General features: G+C 42.9%; 1 protein-coding gene across 2 annotated transcripts in view; it reads right to left on the reverse strand.

Moving 5' to 3' along the window:
• nebl (nebulette) overlaps positions 1-15,190 on the reverse strand; it is a 403,223-nt gene that overhangs the window by 176,438 nt on the left and 211,595 nt on the right. For both annotated transcript variants that reach the window (XM_070881396.1, XM_070881395.1), the window contains exon 4: positions 1,237-1,344. In XM_070881396.1, the coding sequence (XP_070737497.1) occupies positions 1,237-1,344 (108 nt within the window). The remainder of the gene's footprint in view (positions 1-1,236; positions 1,345-15,190) is intronic.

The following is a 15,190-nucleotide window of genomic DNA, read 5'->3' on the forward strand; positions in this document are numbered from 1 at the left end:
TTAAGGGTATATTTCACAAATTGCGCCTTCAGGGTTTGTTTTCAGTGACTGTGGCCCTTCTGCAATGAACTGGAAAATAAAATTATTTAATGTTGACTACAGATGCAGGAAAAATATATTTTTTATTTATTCAGTTACTAATTAGTTCATAACAAAATAATTAAAGCTGTTAAAAGTTCAAATAAAAAGATCCTACCTTATTTCACAATATTCTTCAATGTCCATTAGTCTTTGTAGATGCACTGAAAATTAACTTATGAAACTCAAAACGTTCAACTCAAAATGATTAAGTGTGCTGTCAATGTGCCTTAATGATCCTTAGAGTGGTGTAAAAACAATTCTTGGTAATAACAAACACCAGAAAAATCCACTGTGCTCAGCCAAACATTTCCATGTTAATGTTATTAGTTCATGCAGCTCAAGTTAAGTGATCCACTGCATTTACACAATTCTTAAAGACCACAAGAATCCTGATCTAATTTCAACAATGTTCTTACTTTGAGGTAAAGTAATTCAACTGGAATTTGGCATTTTTTTTTTAAACATACAAATTCATTGTTCAGAAGTAAGATTCAGTGATATTAATTTTCAACTATTCATGTGGTCTTCAACAGACAATGCACAGACAGAGGAACAGATTGTGTGTCAGTACCTTTACTTAACATAAGATGTATTGAACTTGAATTAATTCAGGAAGTGGAAGATCAAGAAAGCCTAACACCCCTTCAGTCTGCACAGACCTTCAGAGATTAAGAGATGGGAAAACAAGTAAATACAATTTTTAAAAAGAAAGGCAAGATTATTGCAGTTTTAAACATTTTTCTTCTTGAATTAAGTTGTGATGGTAACATTCATAACTGATGTATGGTGCATCTTTGTGCATATATGTATGTCCATGTGTATGTCACAAAACACTCACACAGCCTCACATGCCCTTCCAGAATCTGCGTGAAATAAAATGATTGATTATCTGAGAAATATAACATTAACACATTTCTTTCAGGTGGGATGGATTGTATATTACAAAGAAAAACAGGATATAGTTTGGGGGTGAATTATCTGGAGTTCCCATATCATTCCACATTCTATGTCCAGCCATTCTATTTCACCATACACATCTGTTAACACTGCAGTACAACCTCCATTGTCCACTATATATAATTTAATTCAGCCAAACAAAACAAGAGCAGAGAAAACACTGTCCTCATGCACGTTCTCACACAGAACATTACATACATTACTGATTTGCTCTTGAGTCCTTTTTAATCTTTGCAGTTCAGGAGTGTCAGTAACAATGCTAAATCCTCTTCCCCGGTTCTTTTCAAAGTCTTCTTTGTATTTGGCCTGGAAACAAAAGAAAATGTAATTCAAAGTAGAATATCAAAGTAAACAACTTCATTCATAATCCTGTGTCTCTTTTTACATGTTTGGCACAGATATATGGAGAATCATAGAAAGATACAGCACAGGAGGCCATTCGGACCGCCACACATGTGCCGGCTCTTTGGTAAAGTTATCCAATTAGTCCCACTTCCCTGCTCTTTCCCTATAGCCCTGTAATTTTTTTTGCAGCTTCTTTTACCAATGACCTTAACCGTGTCCTTTGATTACCGACCCTTCTGCCACTAGAAACAGTTTCTTCTTATTTACTAAAGCAGTTCATGGTTTTCAACACCTCTATTAAATCTCTTCTGCTCTATGGAGAACAACCCCAGCTTTTCCAATAACTCCACATAACTGAAGTCCCTCAGCCCTGATACCATTTTAGTAAATCTCTTCTGCACCCACTCTAAAATGTTGGGCCCAGAATTGAACGAATTACTCCAGCTGAGGCCTAGCCAGTATCTTGTAAAGGTTTAGCATTACTTCCTTCCATTTGCACTCTATGTCTCAATTTATAAAACCATGGATCCCACATGCTTTTTAACAACCTTTTCAACTTGTCCTGCAATCTTCAAAGATTTGTGTGCATACACCCCCAGGTATCTGTTCCTACACCCCCAATTAAAATTGTACTATTTAGTTTATATTGCCTCTCCTCATTCTTCCTACCAAAATGCATCACTTCACACTTCTCTGCGTTAAATTTCATCTGCCATGTGTCTGCCCATTTCACCAGTCTGTTGCTATCTTCCTCATTGTTTACTACATTTCCAAGTCTTGTATCATCTGCAAATTTTGAAATTCTGACATGCATATCCAAGTCCAGGTATTTAACATACATCAAAGAGAGCAGTGGTCCTAATATCGACCCCCTGGGGAACACCACTGTATACTTCCCTCCAGTCTGAAAAACAGCCATTTATCACTACACTCTGCTTTCTGTCCCTTAGCCAATTTTGTATTCACATTGCCACTGTCCCTTTAATCTTGCCATCAAGCCTATTGGTAATGCCTTTTAAAACTCCATATAAACATCAACTATTCCAATGGCTTCACAAATAATAACTGAGCAATTTCTGGGATGCAAAAAAAAAAAATCAATGTGCTAATATTCTAAAGTTTTATTTGTGTACTGTTGTCTGAGCATAATTATTGGGTTCATGATCTTCACAAAATGTATCTGGCAAACCTTTTATTTTGTGATGCAATGAAACAAATCTAATCACTTGTACATCGCATCAGAGTCCTCTTGCAGCAATGGGTTAAAAAATCTGAAAACAAAATTATTACCAAGAGGAGACAGCTGGTAGAAAAAAAAACAATCCTACTCCAGTAGACCAGCAGCTCGACTGAGGCAGTAGGACTTTTTGGCCACCCGCTTGTTTTACTGCCACAGTCTAGCGCCCACACACCAAATAGAGAAACACATTTCCAGGCTGAATTTCTTTTTTTTTTTAAATCAAATTTTATGTATTGCACAATTTATTAACACAATTGGAAGCCAAACTGTTCATTGATTCAGCTCTTGTTCACTCCTATAAATGAGGTATTCAGGACTTCACAAAACTCTCAACTACTGTCTAAAGATTGACGACTACTAGGCAACACTTTGCTCAGTTTTCCAGAAGAATGTCTGATTCACATACTCGTTCTGTTGAATCGGTCATCATCTTTGAACATTAACATTCTAAGTTCAGCCAGGATTTAAACACAAAGATTAGGATTCTAACGTGGCAGTATTGGGGGACTTGGAGCCAATGTAAATCAGGAAGTACGCAGTGATGAACAGGCGCGACTTGGTGTGGAATCATCATCATAGGCCGTCCCTTGGAGTCGAGGATGACTTGCTTCCACTCTAAAAATGAGTTCTCAGGTGAATGAGGAGTCCAATGAGGGACCTCCAGTCTCTGTCACAGGTGGGGCAGACAGTGGTTGAAGAAAAGGGTGGGTGGGGAGCCTGGGTTATTGCACGCTCCTTCCGCCATCTGCGCTTGTTTTCTGCATGTTCTCAGCAACGAGACTCGAGGTGCTCAGCGCTCTCCCAGATGCTCTTCCTCCACTTTGGCCGGTCGTGGGCCAGGGATTCCCAGGTGTTGGTGGGGATGTTGCACTTTATCAAGGAGGCTTTAAGGGTGTCCGTGAAGCGTTTCCTCTGCCCACTTGGGGCTTGCTTGCCGAAGCTCCGCGTACACCGCTTGCTTTGGGCGTCTTGTATCGGGCATTCGAATGATGTGGCCCACCCAACAAAGCTGATCGAGCGCGGTCAATGCTTTGATGCTGGGGATGTTGGCCTGAGCGAGAACGCCGACGTTGGTGCGTCTGTCCTCCCAGGGAATTTGCAGGATCTTGAGGCAGCGCTGGTGGTACTTCTCCAACATTTTGAGGTGTCTGCTGTATATAGTCCAGCCATATAGGAGGGCGAGTAGCACTATAGACCATAAGCTTGATGCCGGATTTGAGGTCCTGGTGTTCAAGTACTCTTTCTCAGGCAACCAAAGGCTGCGCTGGCGCACTGAAGGTGGTGTTGGACTTCGTCATCAATGTCTGCTCTTGCTGACAGTAGGCAGCTCCCAAGGTATGGAAAATAGGATAAAGACAGCAGGGCTTTGGATGAACTTAAGTTTACAGAGTGCAGAAGATGGGAGGTGGCAAAGGCATGGATGAGTGTTTCAGCAGCAGATGGACGGAAGTAGGGACAGTGATGGGCAATGTTATGGAGGTGGAAGTAGGTAGTCTCTGTGATGCAGAGGATATGGGGTCGGAAGCTCAGCTCGGGGTTGAATAGGATGCCAATGTTGTGAACAACCTCAGACAGTGGTCAGGAGGGGAAGTGAATGGAATGGTTGGGATGACTAGAGAATTTGTGGCCGTTGTCGAAGATGACGACTTTGGTCTTTCCAAAAGTTTAACTGGAGGAAATTGCAGGTCAGAATTTGCTGGTACGACTATATCATGGCTAATGGAATAAAAACAGAAAATGCTGGAAATACTCATCAGGTCAGGCAGCATCTGCGAAGAGAATGAAATGCCATCAGTGCTCTTGGAATAGAAAGCCTCAGAGACCTCCCTTATGCAAAAGTGGACAGCAAACTGCGAGATACTGCAAATATATCCAGCCTGGCAGGAGCTCAACCCATAAATGTTCATGGTCATGGTCACCTTCACAGGCTCTGGCAATGCGGTTCCTCGCCCTGTTCTGAGGTTGTAGGTTTTGCAACAGCATATGGCAGATTTCAGATCTCCCGCTGAGAGCTCTTTTCCCCCTCCTCCTCCTCCCTCTTCCAGCAGCTTGTCCTGTTCTGTGTCATCTCTCCTCATTCTCCCAGTCGTGCTGTAGTTCAAGGGGAATGCCTACTACTCCACCCATGTCCGGGAGCAAGTGATTTGTGCAGAAGCCTTGAAGTCATGACAAAGCAGCTGCCACATCACTCCCTGATGACTTTAGCCACTTTAAAGAACTCGAGAAAGCACCAAAACACTTGTACAATTGCACCAGTAGAAATCAGTTAGCAATTAACCTGATAGTTGATGATCCCTTTAAATAGCGGAGGTGGTGGTGATGGTGGTGGTGGGGCGGGGGAGAAAGAGGGAGAGGAGGGGTCCTTCCTGCTACTGAATGCATGTTCAGTAGTACAAGTTTAAGAAAGGGCGTTAGAGCTGGTGCATTGACTTCCAAAATGGCAGCATGACATCAAATCAGAGTTGCACGCTGATTGACGTCATGATCTACCTACTCTGCATACTTCCAGTGGATACTCAGTGCGCGCATGCTAACGGCCTCACCAAGATGGCGTCTGCCGCAACTCGCATTAGAAGCGTGTTTGTGCACCATAGACACCATTTTGGATCAAAAATTGCATTCAGTGCCAAAACACAGCAGGCGCTAAGGAGCCGAATTTTGCAGCCAAGACCTTTGCTCAAAATGGCATTACTCAAACCTATCCAATCCAGCCCTAATCATTTTAGCAAGTCAGGAGGAGGGAGGTCTAAATGAAGATTGAAAATAGGTTTCATTCAGGGATTTTATATTTATTCTCATCTTTTGCAGAAATCAGATCTCAATCAAAATAGGTAGCCCCATTAAGGCATAGAAATATAAATATATGTACAATGTGCACACAAAAATAAAGAGCATCCAACATTTAGGCTGTGTGTAACAGTACCTCACGTAGCCCTTGTGATCAGAGACGCCCTCAAACAGAAATGTAATGAACTTGGCAATAATCCATTATTCCCAGAAAAAGGAAGTAACAGAAGTGGGAATAGTTTAACTTGTTTGCAATGTGAAATCTAATAGACTGTAAATAGTGAGCACCAAGATACATTCGGCTTTGGAGCCTTGACGTACAAAGGATGAAAGCAGAAACGAAAAAAAAGGGTGGGTTTGGAGCGAGGGGGCAGTTAAATTGTTAAAAATGGGATTACTGACCTGATCCCGCCTCCAACTCACTCATTTCTGTTTTTAACTGGGGCAGGCGACCAGCCCACTCCCAGGGGGCAAGACGTCAATTTAAATATTATGAGGCTGGAAGCCTCTTTATTCACCTCCATTTTGAATTTAGCTGCACGTGACGGGTTTCACACAATTCGTAAACCCAGCAGTTAGTGTGGTGGGGGCTGCTGCATCCAGAATGTAAGTGGCTTTATACCTGCCTTCTGGATCCAGGGTCCCTACCTAACACCCCCCCCCGGATCAGAGAACCCCCTCACGAGGCATCCGATTGTATTCCAAGGCCTCCGATCCCCACCATGAGGCCTCCCCTACCGATGATGCTGAGGCCAGCCACCATCCTCTGATGGCCAGCTCCGATCCTCTCTTTCTCCCGCCTCCCCCCACCCACCAATCTCCAATCCTCCAGGTGACCCACCTCCCTCCCGATCCACTTCCTGCCCCCCCCACCCCTCCCTCCCAGCTCCCTCTCTGCAACTGAGGCCTCGCTGCCTGCAGCCAGCCAGCCTCTCAATCTGGCTGGGTGCAGGTGGGAAATCAAAGCCTCATATGCAAATCAGGCTCTACCGTTAAAGTCAGCAGGACTTGTGGGAAACCCAGCCGCTCGGGTTTCGCGCCCGCCTCGGAGGCCCCCGCGTCCCCAACCAGCCTACCTCCAGAAAATTCCGGACATAGTTGTTTATTTCCGTAGACTAGGTCTGTGCTTTGTGGGCAGTAACCATTACCGCATTGCCTTACCTATTGAAATAAATGTACTGGAACATTAGAGGTGTGATTGGAGCCTCATCAAGTGACTCAAAAGATGACAAGCTTCAGATGCCTGGTGGCATTGCTCACGATGAGTCAGCGATCTCTCAGCAGCACAAAAAAACGTCCCAAATACTATGAAGATGTGAAATTGTACAAGGAGAGTAGAAGAAATAGATCGGAGAGGTTCAAAGGTTCCCATCAGGATTCAGGTATTTCCTGACTTTTTTTTTTAATAAACACACTACAAGTAGCCATCAGCCACGATGGTTTTGTGCCAATTCATTATTTACTGAAAATGGATAAAAAAGAAAATGAGTATATTTAAGCGGCCAAATTGTAAAATCATGGCCAAAGAAACACAGTTCGAAGGATTAAAACTCCCCTCTAAGCAGCCAGAAGACAAAAACACATCAGGCTCAATTATTTGTCAGAAGCACAGGAAACCCGAGCACACAAAGCAAGAAACTACAAACCAAAATTTATGGAGGATGGAGGCCGACTTCTGCCGATGGCGACTTTGGCCAAACCCCCCCCAAAAAAACTACAATCGGAGCAAAAACACATTCTAAATGAACTTAAAGGCCCAACTGTTTTCCTTGATTGAAAAAAAAACTGCAAACAGGCAACAGGCAAAATGAACTTGGGCTGAGCTGCAGGAATACGAGCGCTGAAAGAAAGACAGCAGTGCCGCCTAGTGTAGCTGGACTGAAAGGAGGCACAAGTGTTAAGTGAGTGGGTAGGAGGGGCGGTGGTTCGCTTGTGGAGGTATGAAGTATTTGGAGGAGAGGGGGGAGGATGAAAAGAACAGTCGAGCTGTGGAGAAGTTGGTCGGAGCAAGTGGGAAGAAAATGGAAATGGGTAGGTAGCAAAGGTTTAGTGACAGGAAGTGTTGAAAGGTTTGTGAAGGAGAGTTAGGCGTTGGAGATTTTGTTGGAGGTGAGCACCAAATAATTTTTTGGGGGAAAAAAAAGTCCTAGCATGAAAAAGATACAGTTATAATTAAAATAATGGTGAAGGAAGAGGTCAGGAGCAAAGTTAAAAATAAGAGCCCCAAAATTTTCACGGCTTGGGAATGCTATAAAAATGCTATAATTTGGGTTGTTGGGGGCAGAATCTGGCTAGGCCACATCCCCACCCTCTCCATCAATCTGTCAAACATTCTGCCAGAAGAGGGAGTGGTCACATAACACACGGCATTGTTCACAGTCTGCATGCATCCCTGGCATCCAATGTTGCTAAGGGCCTCGTGGGCATTTAAAATTTTAAAAGCCAGTTTTGCAATGCATTCCATCAGAGTAAATCAGCTACATTACAGTGAACAACCCAATGACAACCGAGGCGATTAAAACATTTTTTTTTTTTAAACTGCTGCCACTCCCAGTGACCAGAGGCGAGGTTCAATTACGCTGCTGCAGGGCTTCGCATGAAAGTTTCCCGCCCACCCGAGAGAGGACCCCACAGCACAGTGAGTGCCGCAAGCACACCCCTGCACTATGTAATGTTAAGTCCTTACGTTCTATTGCAAATCAACACGAGCCACATACTGGAGACAAGGTCACTCTGTGATCTGTACCTTTATTCACAGGACCAAGAAGTGATGACCCTTTATATACCTGGATGACCAGGTGAGGAGTGTCTCCCACAAGTTCACCCCCTGTGGTCAAGGTGTGCATTTCTTAGGTGTATACAGTGTACAGTGTTGTTACATGAAGGTTACAGTTACATGAAGATTACATACATGACTATCCTATGTCACTGTACCCAGGATCTATTCTGAAAAGGCCTGCCCAGAATTTCAGGGCAGCAGAACATTGCGCTGGAAAGCCTTTTTTTTTTAAAAAGTTATTTAAAGTGCTAATGCTGTAACTATCCACTAAGTGTACCAAGTGCTTTACATCATCGAAATAGGGATTAGTGCTAAAGTGGTTTGTAGGCACTCACCCTAAGAAAATGCTTCTATTGCTGCATTCTTTGTCTTAACGCAGGGTTTGGCTTTAAATTCTTTAAAGTGCATATCGCACATTTACACAAGGTAGCGAGATCGCATTAAAATTAAGCGCTTTAGAAGAATTTAAAGCTAGCCCTCAGGTTATGACCGGAAACATAACTATAACATTTTTATGGGGACGGTGGGTCATCAGTGTGAAAGGGAAGCAGTGGCACGGTGAAGATGGAAAAGGAGAAGGCTACTTGGGGAGGGGTCATCATGAGAGAAGTATTAGGTAAGAAGCCCAATTTGTACAGACATCCAGCAGGTGACACTTTCAAATAAAGTGTCCCACAGTGCCACTGCGCTTGGAGAGTGAGCTGAAAGCACTCAAACAGAAGTAAGTTTTAGTACCACAGTGAGGTGTGAAAGAAGTGTGTTGGAAATATAGAGTGACCTTGTCTCCAGTATGTGCCTCGTGTTGGTTTGCAATAGAACGTAAGGACTTAACATTACATAGTGCAGGGGTGTGCTTGCGGCACTCACTGTGCTGTGGGAAATATAAAGAGCATCTATGGTATATGCAAAACTTTTAATATATTGTGGTCAATTCTCCCATTGTGTTGCTCAAGGTGCATTTTACGAGAATGGCAATACTGAGTTCAGCAGCACTACAACGTACGAAGGTCTTGGGAGTTTGCAGACTCTGAGGGGGAGGAGATCTTGGGGTTTGGCTGCACTTGATGGGGGAAGAGGTTGTAGAACTTGTTAGCATTGCAAGTGACATGGGGGGAAGACAAAGTGGGTATCACAAAAACATGAGGGTATGGATGAAGTTTTTAAATATACTGAGGCGCTGAAGTATCCCGCGGAAGTATGAGGAGCCAAATAGCAGGCCCCACAGCAGCAGCGAGGAAGAAAGCAGCCACAACAGGAATGCAAAAAGTGACCATGCCCATTGGAAGATGGGGAAAAGCAACCATAACAAGAACACAAGCTGGAGGCATAGGAGGAATAGACAAAGAAATTGTGGGCACAGGTGAAGCAGATGTGGCTATAACAGAAAGCTAGAAAATGGCTATATCCAAAGGAAGAATGAAAAAGCAAAGAGAAGGCAAGAAAGCAGCAAGAAAAAAAGAAACTCAATGCAATGTGGTCAAATGTGCAGTGATACCAAACTACGACGAGCAGTGAAATTGACCTAATGTGTTGGACAAAACAAGGTGGACAGAAAAATGGCAGATGCAATTTAATGCAGACATATGCAGAGTACTGAACATAGGTAAGAAAAGTGGGAAATACTCTGAACAAAGCATTGAAATGTGATCTTTCCATTAATGTGACAGTACTTGACGCTAGAACTTGGAACATTCAGTCTGCCTGCAGTTGCACTCTATGACCACTGGGTGGTGCCTGGAAGCACATTACTGAAATGTTTGTGCCAGTTTGGCCACCATCTTATTTCCCTTGAGGTAAGTAAATTTACGTTTTCACCATTAACATTCGCAGTGATTCTCATGATTTCCCACCGTCACTTCGGTGGCAGATCAGCAATGATCCCGAAGAAAATGACGCAAACAACCGTTTATTCTGTTCCTTTGGGGTTTCCATCTAAAGTGACATACTGAAGCATCATGTAACAATTGTGTGAAGTAAAAAGAGCCACCATCACTTGGTACGTTGCCCAAACTACTCATTATAAACAGGTCATGAGGGATCTATGTTAGCAATGTCATTATCATCGTCAATGACCACCATGATGCAAAGAATATGCAATAAACTACAATATACACTCCCATAATGATGGCCTATGTAAAAGACAACATCTATAATTTTCAACCTAAAAAACTCAAAAAAAAGAACATGCCCCATTAATCATAGCTTCTCCCGAGATTTTAATGTCTGCTATTCCATTCACTGCCACTATTATTCACAGACTTGGTGCTTGAGAGAGGGGTGCAGAATACCAGGAGCTGGAGAGAAGAGCTTGAGGGAAGAGGATATGCAGCCTGGAGCCTTGGAGAAGAGGCAGGATAGCAAGAGTTGAAGACAAGCAAGGAGCACTGAAGAGTCCAGAATCATTTGGTTCTCTAGCAGACAGTACTGAGTAATTAAAATATGAAATTCACCAAGATAGCTAACAGGAATCTACTATAGTCAAATCATCAAAGTCTCATTTTCTACAGATGTATATTAACTGAATACTCAATATTGATTGTACAGAGGGATTTATTTCTCTCTGCAAACAAAATTAAAACTTTCATTAATTTATTTCCTTCCAAGTGGCTTGGAGATCTGCATATGTTACCAATTAAATTAAATTACCAATGTTAGTTTCTACCTGAACACATCATCATTCTTTTACTAGTTTTGTATTAATGGAAAAATAGATTTTCTGCCCAAATTGAAAGGGATTTATGATAAATAATAAGTTATTCTATAGAAGGATTCTAAAACTGTTTGATCAGTTTTCTTCAGTTATTACTGACAACAAAATAGGGATTAGCTGAATCATGTGACAATTGATTAAAACGTGTATTATGTATGTAAACATTACCAATGTGTAAGACTTGCCACCAGGGGGCACACCTGCAGGAGATCCAAAGGTCACCTGCACACCCTGGGCAAGCAGAAAAAAAAGGCAGTCTACCATGCTGCTTCCTCACTCTGGAGTTACAATAAAGAGACCAAGGTCACAACAGTTTGAGTTCAAGATGTACAATCTTGTGGAGTTATTCTAAACGTAACATGGAGATCAAAAAAAAGATTGAAGTGTGCTAATATCAGAAGGAGAACCCACTTTGACTAAATCATTATTACCATCTTTGCAAAGTGAAGTTAAACCTCTCATATATTCAGAGGACGTTTTACTTTCTGTTATGGAGTAAAAATGAGGGATAGCACCCAGGAGGCTAAATCTGTTTGCTACACATCACCACCATCATGAGATGACATGAGGGAGAAACTATTTCTCGAACAGAAATCACAAAACAACTCTGACAACTTACATATTCCCTGACTTCAATAGAATGAAACTGCATTTAAAACTGAACCTGGAAGTGGGTTAAAAGAATAACTTGTCATTGTGAGCGATGATTTTTCAATGTGGAAGGAATACAAGGTGAAACCATGTGTTTCATTCAAATGTACAGTTAGTTGCTCTAGAAATCTGCCCGAGTCCCACAGAGGCAGGAGATTAATATAAGTCAAAACTGCCGGTTCTCAAGTAAGCTGGTATCATCTGGTAGAGGTTATACAGCTGTAGAAAGAACAAGGGCCCAAAATTCGCCACCATTCAGCTCCATTTCATTGGTGTTCAAGCAGCACGAGTCCGGGGTGCGTAGTGAGGCCTATAAAGGCCCAACTTGTACAGCTCCAGCCGAGAGAAAAAACAAAAAAGTAGAATGGAATCAAAAGGTGACGTCACAGCCAAAGGGGTAAGTGATTGGCTGGTGATTGGTGAGTAGCTTTTCTTTTTCTTTTTTATATCAGTAAGTAAGCCATTAACATTGTTGCCTTTTTCTTTTTTATATCAGTAAGTAACCTGTTAACATTGTTGTCGCCAAATTAAGCGTATCTAAGGGTTAATCATGGCAGGAGAGCTCGGTCATGTGATATGCTCCTCCTGTACCATGTGGGAACTCAGAACACTTCCGGTGTCCCTGACGACTATGTGTGCGGGAAGTGTATCCGCCTCCAGCTCCTGACGGACCGCGTTGCGGAATTGGAGCTGAGGGTGGATTCACTCTGGAGCATCCACGATGCTGAGAATGACGTGAGTAGCACATGTAGCGAGTTGGTCTTACCGCAGGTGAAGGGTCCACAGCCAGATAGGGAATGGAAGACCAGCAGGAAGAGCAGTGCAAGGAAGGTAGTGCAGGGGTCCCCTGCAGTCATCCCCCTGCAAAACAGATACACTGCTTTGAGTACTGTTGAGAGGGATGACTCATCAGGGGAGGGCAACAGCACCCAAGTTCATGGCACTGTGGCTGGCTCTGTTGCACAGGAGGGCAGGAAAAAGAGTGGGAGAGCGATAGTGATAGGGGATTCAATTGTAAGGGGAATAGATAGGCGTTTCTGCGGCCACAACCGAGACTCCAGGATGGTATGCTGCCTCCCTGGTGCAAGGGTCAAGGATGTCTCGGAGCGGGTGCAGGACATTCTGAAAAGGGAGGGAGAACAGCCAGTTGTCGTGGTGCACATTTGTACCAAAGACATAGGTAAAAAAAGGGATGAGGTCCTACGAGACGAATTTAAGAAGCTAGGAGCTACATTAAAAAGTAGGACCACAAAAGTAGTAATCTCGGGATTGCTACCAGTGCCACATGCTAGTCAGAGTAGGAATCGCAGGATAGCGCAGATTAATACGTGGCTTGAGCAGTGGTGCAGCAGAGAGGGATTCAAATTCCTGGGGCATTGGAACTGGTTCTGGGAGAGGTGGGACCAGTACAAACCGGACAGTCTGTACCTGGGCAGGACCGGAATCAATGTCCTAGGGGGAGTGTTTGCTAGTGCTGTTGGGGAGGAGTTAAACTAATATGGCAGGGGGATGGGAACCAATGCAGGGAGACAGAGGGAAACAAAATGGAGACAGAAGCAAAAGACTGAAAGGAGATGAGTAAAAGTGGAGGGCAGAGAAACCAAAGGCAAAAAACAAAAAGGGCCAATGTATAGCAAAATTCTAAAGGGTCAAAGTGTAATAAAAAGGCATGCCTGAAAGCCTCAATGCGAGAACAGAGTAGCACTGGGGTAAGTGTAAACCACAAGGTGATAGGAAGGGACAATATGTATGAATATAAAGGGGCTGCAGGAGGGGTCAAAACTAAAAATCATGGTTTAAAATACTAGTATTAAAACACTCTACCTAAACGCACGCAGCATTCGAAATAAAGTAAATGAGTTGACGGCACAAATTATTACAAATGGGTATGATTTGGTGGCCATTACAGAAACGTGGTTGCAGGGTGGCCAAGACTGGGAATTAAACATACAGGGGTATCTGACAATTCGGAAGGATAGACAAGAAGGGAAAGGAGGTGGGGTAGCTCGGTTAATAAAGGATGATATCAGGGCAGTTGTGAGAGATGATATTGGCTCTAATGAACAATATGTTGAATCATTGTGGGTGGAGATTAGAGATAGTTAAGGGAAAAAGTCACCGGTGGGCAGAGTTTATAGGCCCCAAAATAATAACTTCACGGTGGGGTAGACAATAATCAAGGGAATAATAGAGGCATGTGAAAAAGGAATGGCAGTAATCATGGGGGATTTTAACCTACATATCGATTGGTCAAATCAAATCGCACGGGGTAGCCTGGAGGAGGAATTCATAGAATGCATACGGGATTGTTTCTTAGAACAATATGTTACAGAACCTACAAGGGAGCAAGCTATCTTAGCTCTGGTCCTGTGTAATGAGACAGGAATAATAAACGATCTCCTAGTAAAAGATCCTCTCGGAATGAGTGATCACAGTATGGTTGAATTTGTAATACAGATTGAGGGTGAGGAAGTAGTGTCTCAAACGAGCGTATTATGCTTAAACAAAGGGGACTACAGTGGGATGAGGGCAGAGTTAGCTAAAGTAGACTGGGAACACAGACTAAACGGTGGCACAATTGAGGAACACTGGAGGACTTTTAAGGAGCTCTTTCATAATGCTCAACAAAAATATATTCCAGTGAAAAAGAAGGGCGGTAAGAGAAGGGATAACCAGCCGTGGATAACCAAGGAAATAAAGGAGAGTATCAAATTAAAAACAAATGCGTATTTGTGGGAAACTAGAAGATTGGGAACATTTTAAACGACAGCAAAGAATGACTAAGAAAGCAATAAAGAAAGGAAAGATAGATTACGAAAGTAAATTGCGCAAAACATAAAAACAGATAGTAAAAGCTTTTACCGATATATAAAACAGAAGAGAGTGACTAAAGTAAATGTTGGTCCCTTCGAAGATGAGAAGGGGGATTTTATAATGGGAAATGTGGAAATGGCCGAGACCTTAAACAATTATTTTGCTTCGGTCTTCACAGTGGAAAACACAAAAACCATGCCAAAAATTGCTGGTCACAGGAATGTGGGAAGGGAGGACCTTGAGACAATTACTGTCACTATGGAGGTAGTGCTGGACAGGCTAATGGGACTCAAGGTAGACAAGTCCCCTGGTCCTGATGAAATGCATCCCAGGGTATTAAAAGAGATGGCGGAAGTTATAGCAGATGCATTCGTTATAATGTACCAAAATTCTCTGGACTCTGGGGAGGTACCAGCGGATTGGAAAGCAGCTAATGTAATGTCTCTGTTTAAAAAAGAGGGCAGACAAAAGGCAGGTAACTATAGGCCGGTTAGTTTAACATCTGTAGTGGGGAAAATGCTTGAAGCTATCATTAAGGAAGAAATAGCGGGACATCTAGATAGGAATAGTGCAATCAAGCAGACGCAACATGGATTCATGAAGGGGAAATCATGTTTAACTAATTTACTTTGAGGATATAACGAGCATGGTGGACAGAGGTGTACCGATGGATGTGGTGTATTTAGATTTTCAAAAGGCATTCGATAAGGTGCCACACAAAAGGTTACTGCAGAAGATAAAGGTACGCGGAGTCAGAGGAAATGTATTAGCATGGATAGAGAATTGGCTGGCTAACAGAAAGCAGAGAGTCGGGATAAATGGGTCC

The sequence above is a fragment of the Pristiophorus japonicus genome, chromosome 5 (genome assembly GCF_044704955.1).
Source record: "Pristiophorus japonicus isolate sPriJap1 chromosome 5, sPriJap1.hap1, whole genome shotgun sequence".
In the NCBI taxonomy this organism is placed as follows: domain Eukaryota; kingdom Metazoa; phylum Chordata; class Chondrichthyes; family Pristiophoridae; genus Pristiophorus; species Pristiophorus japonicus.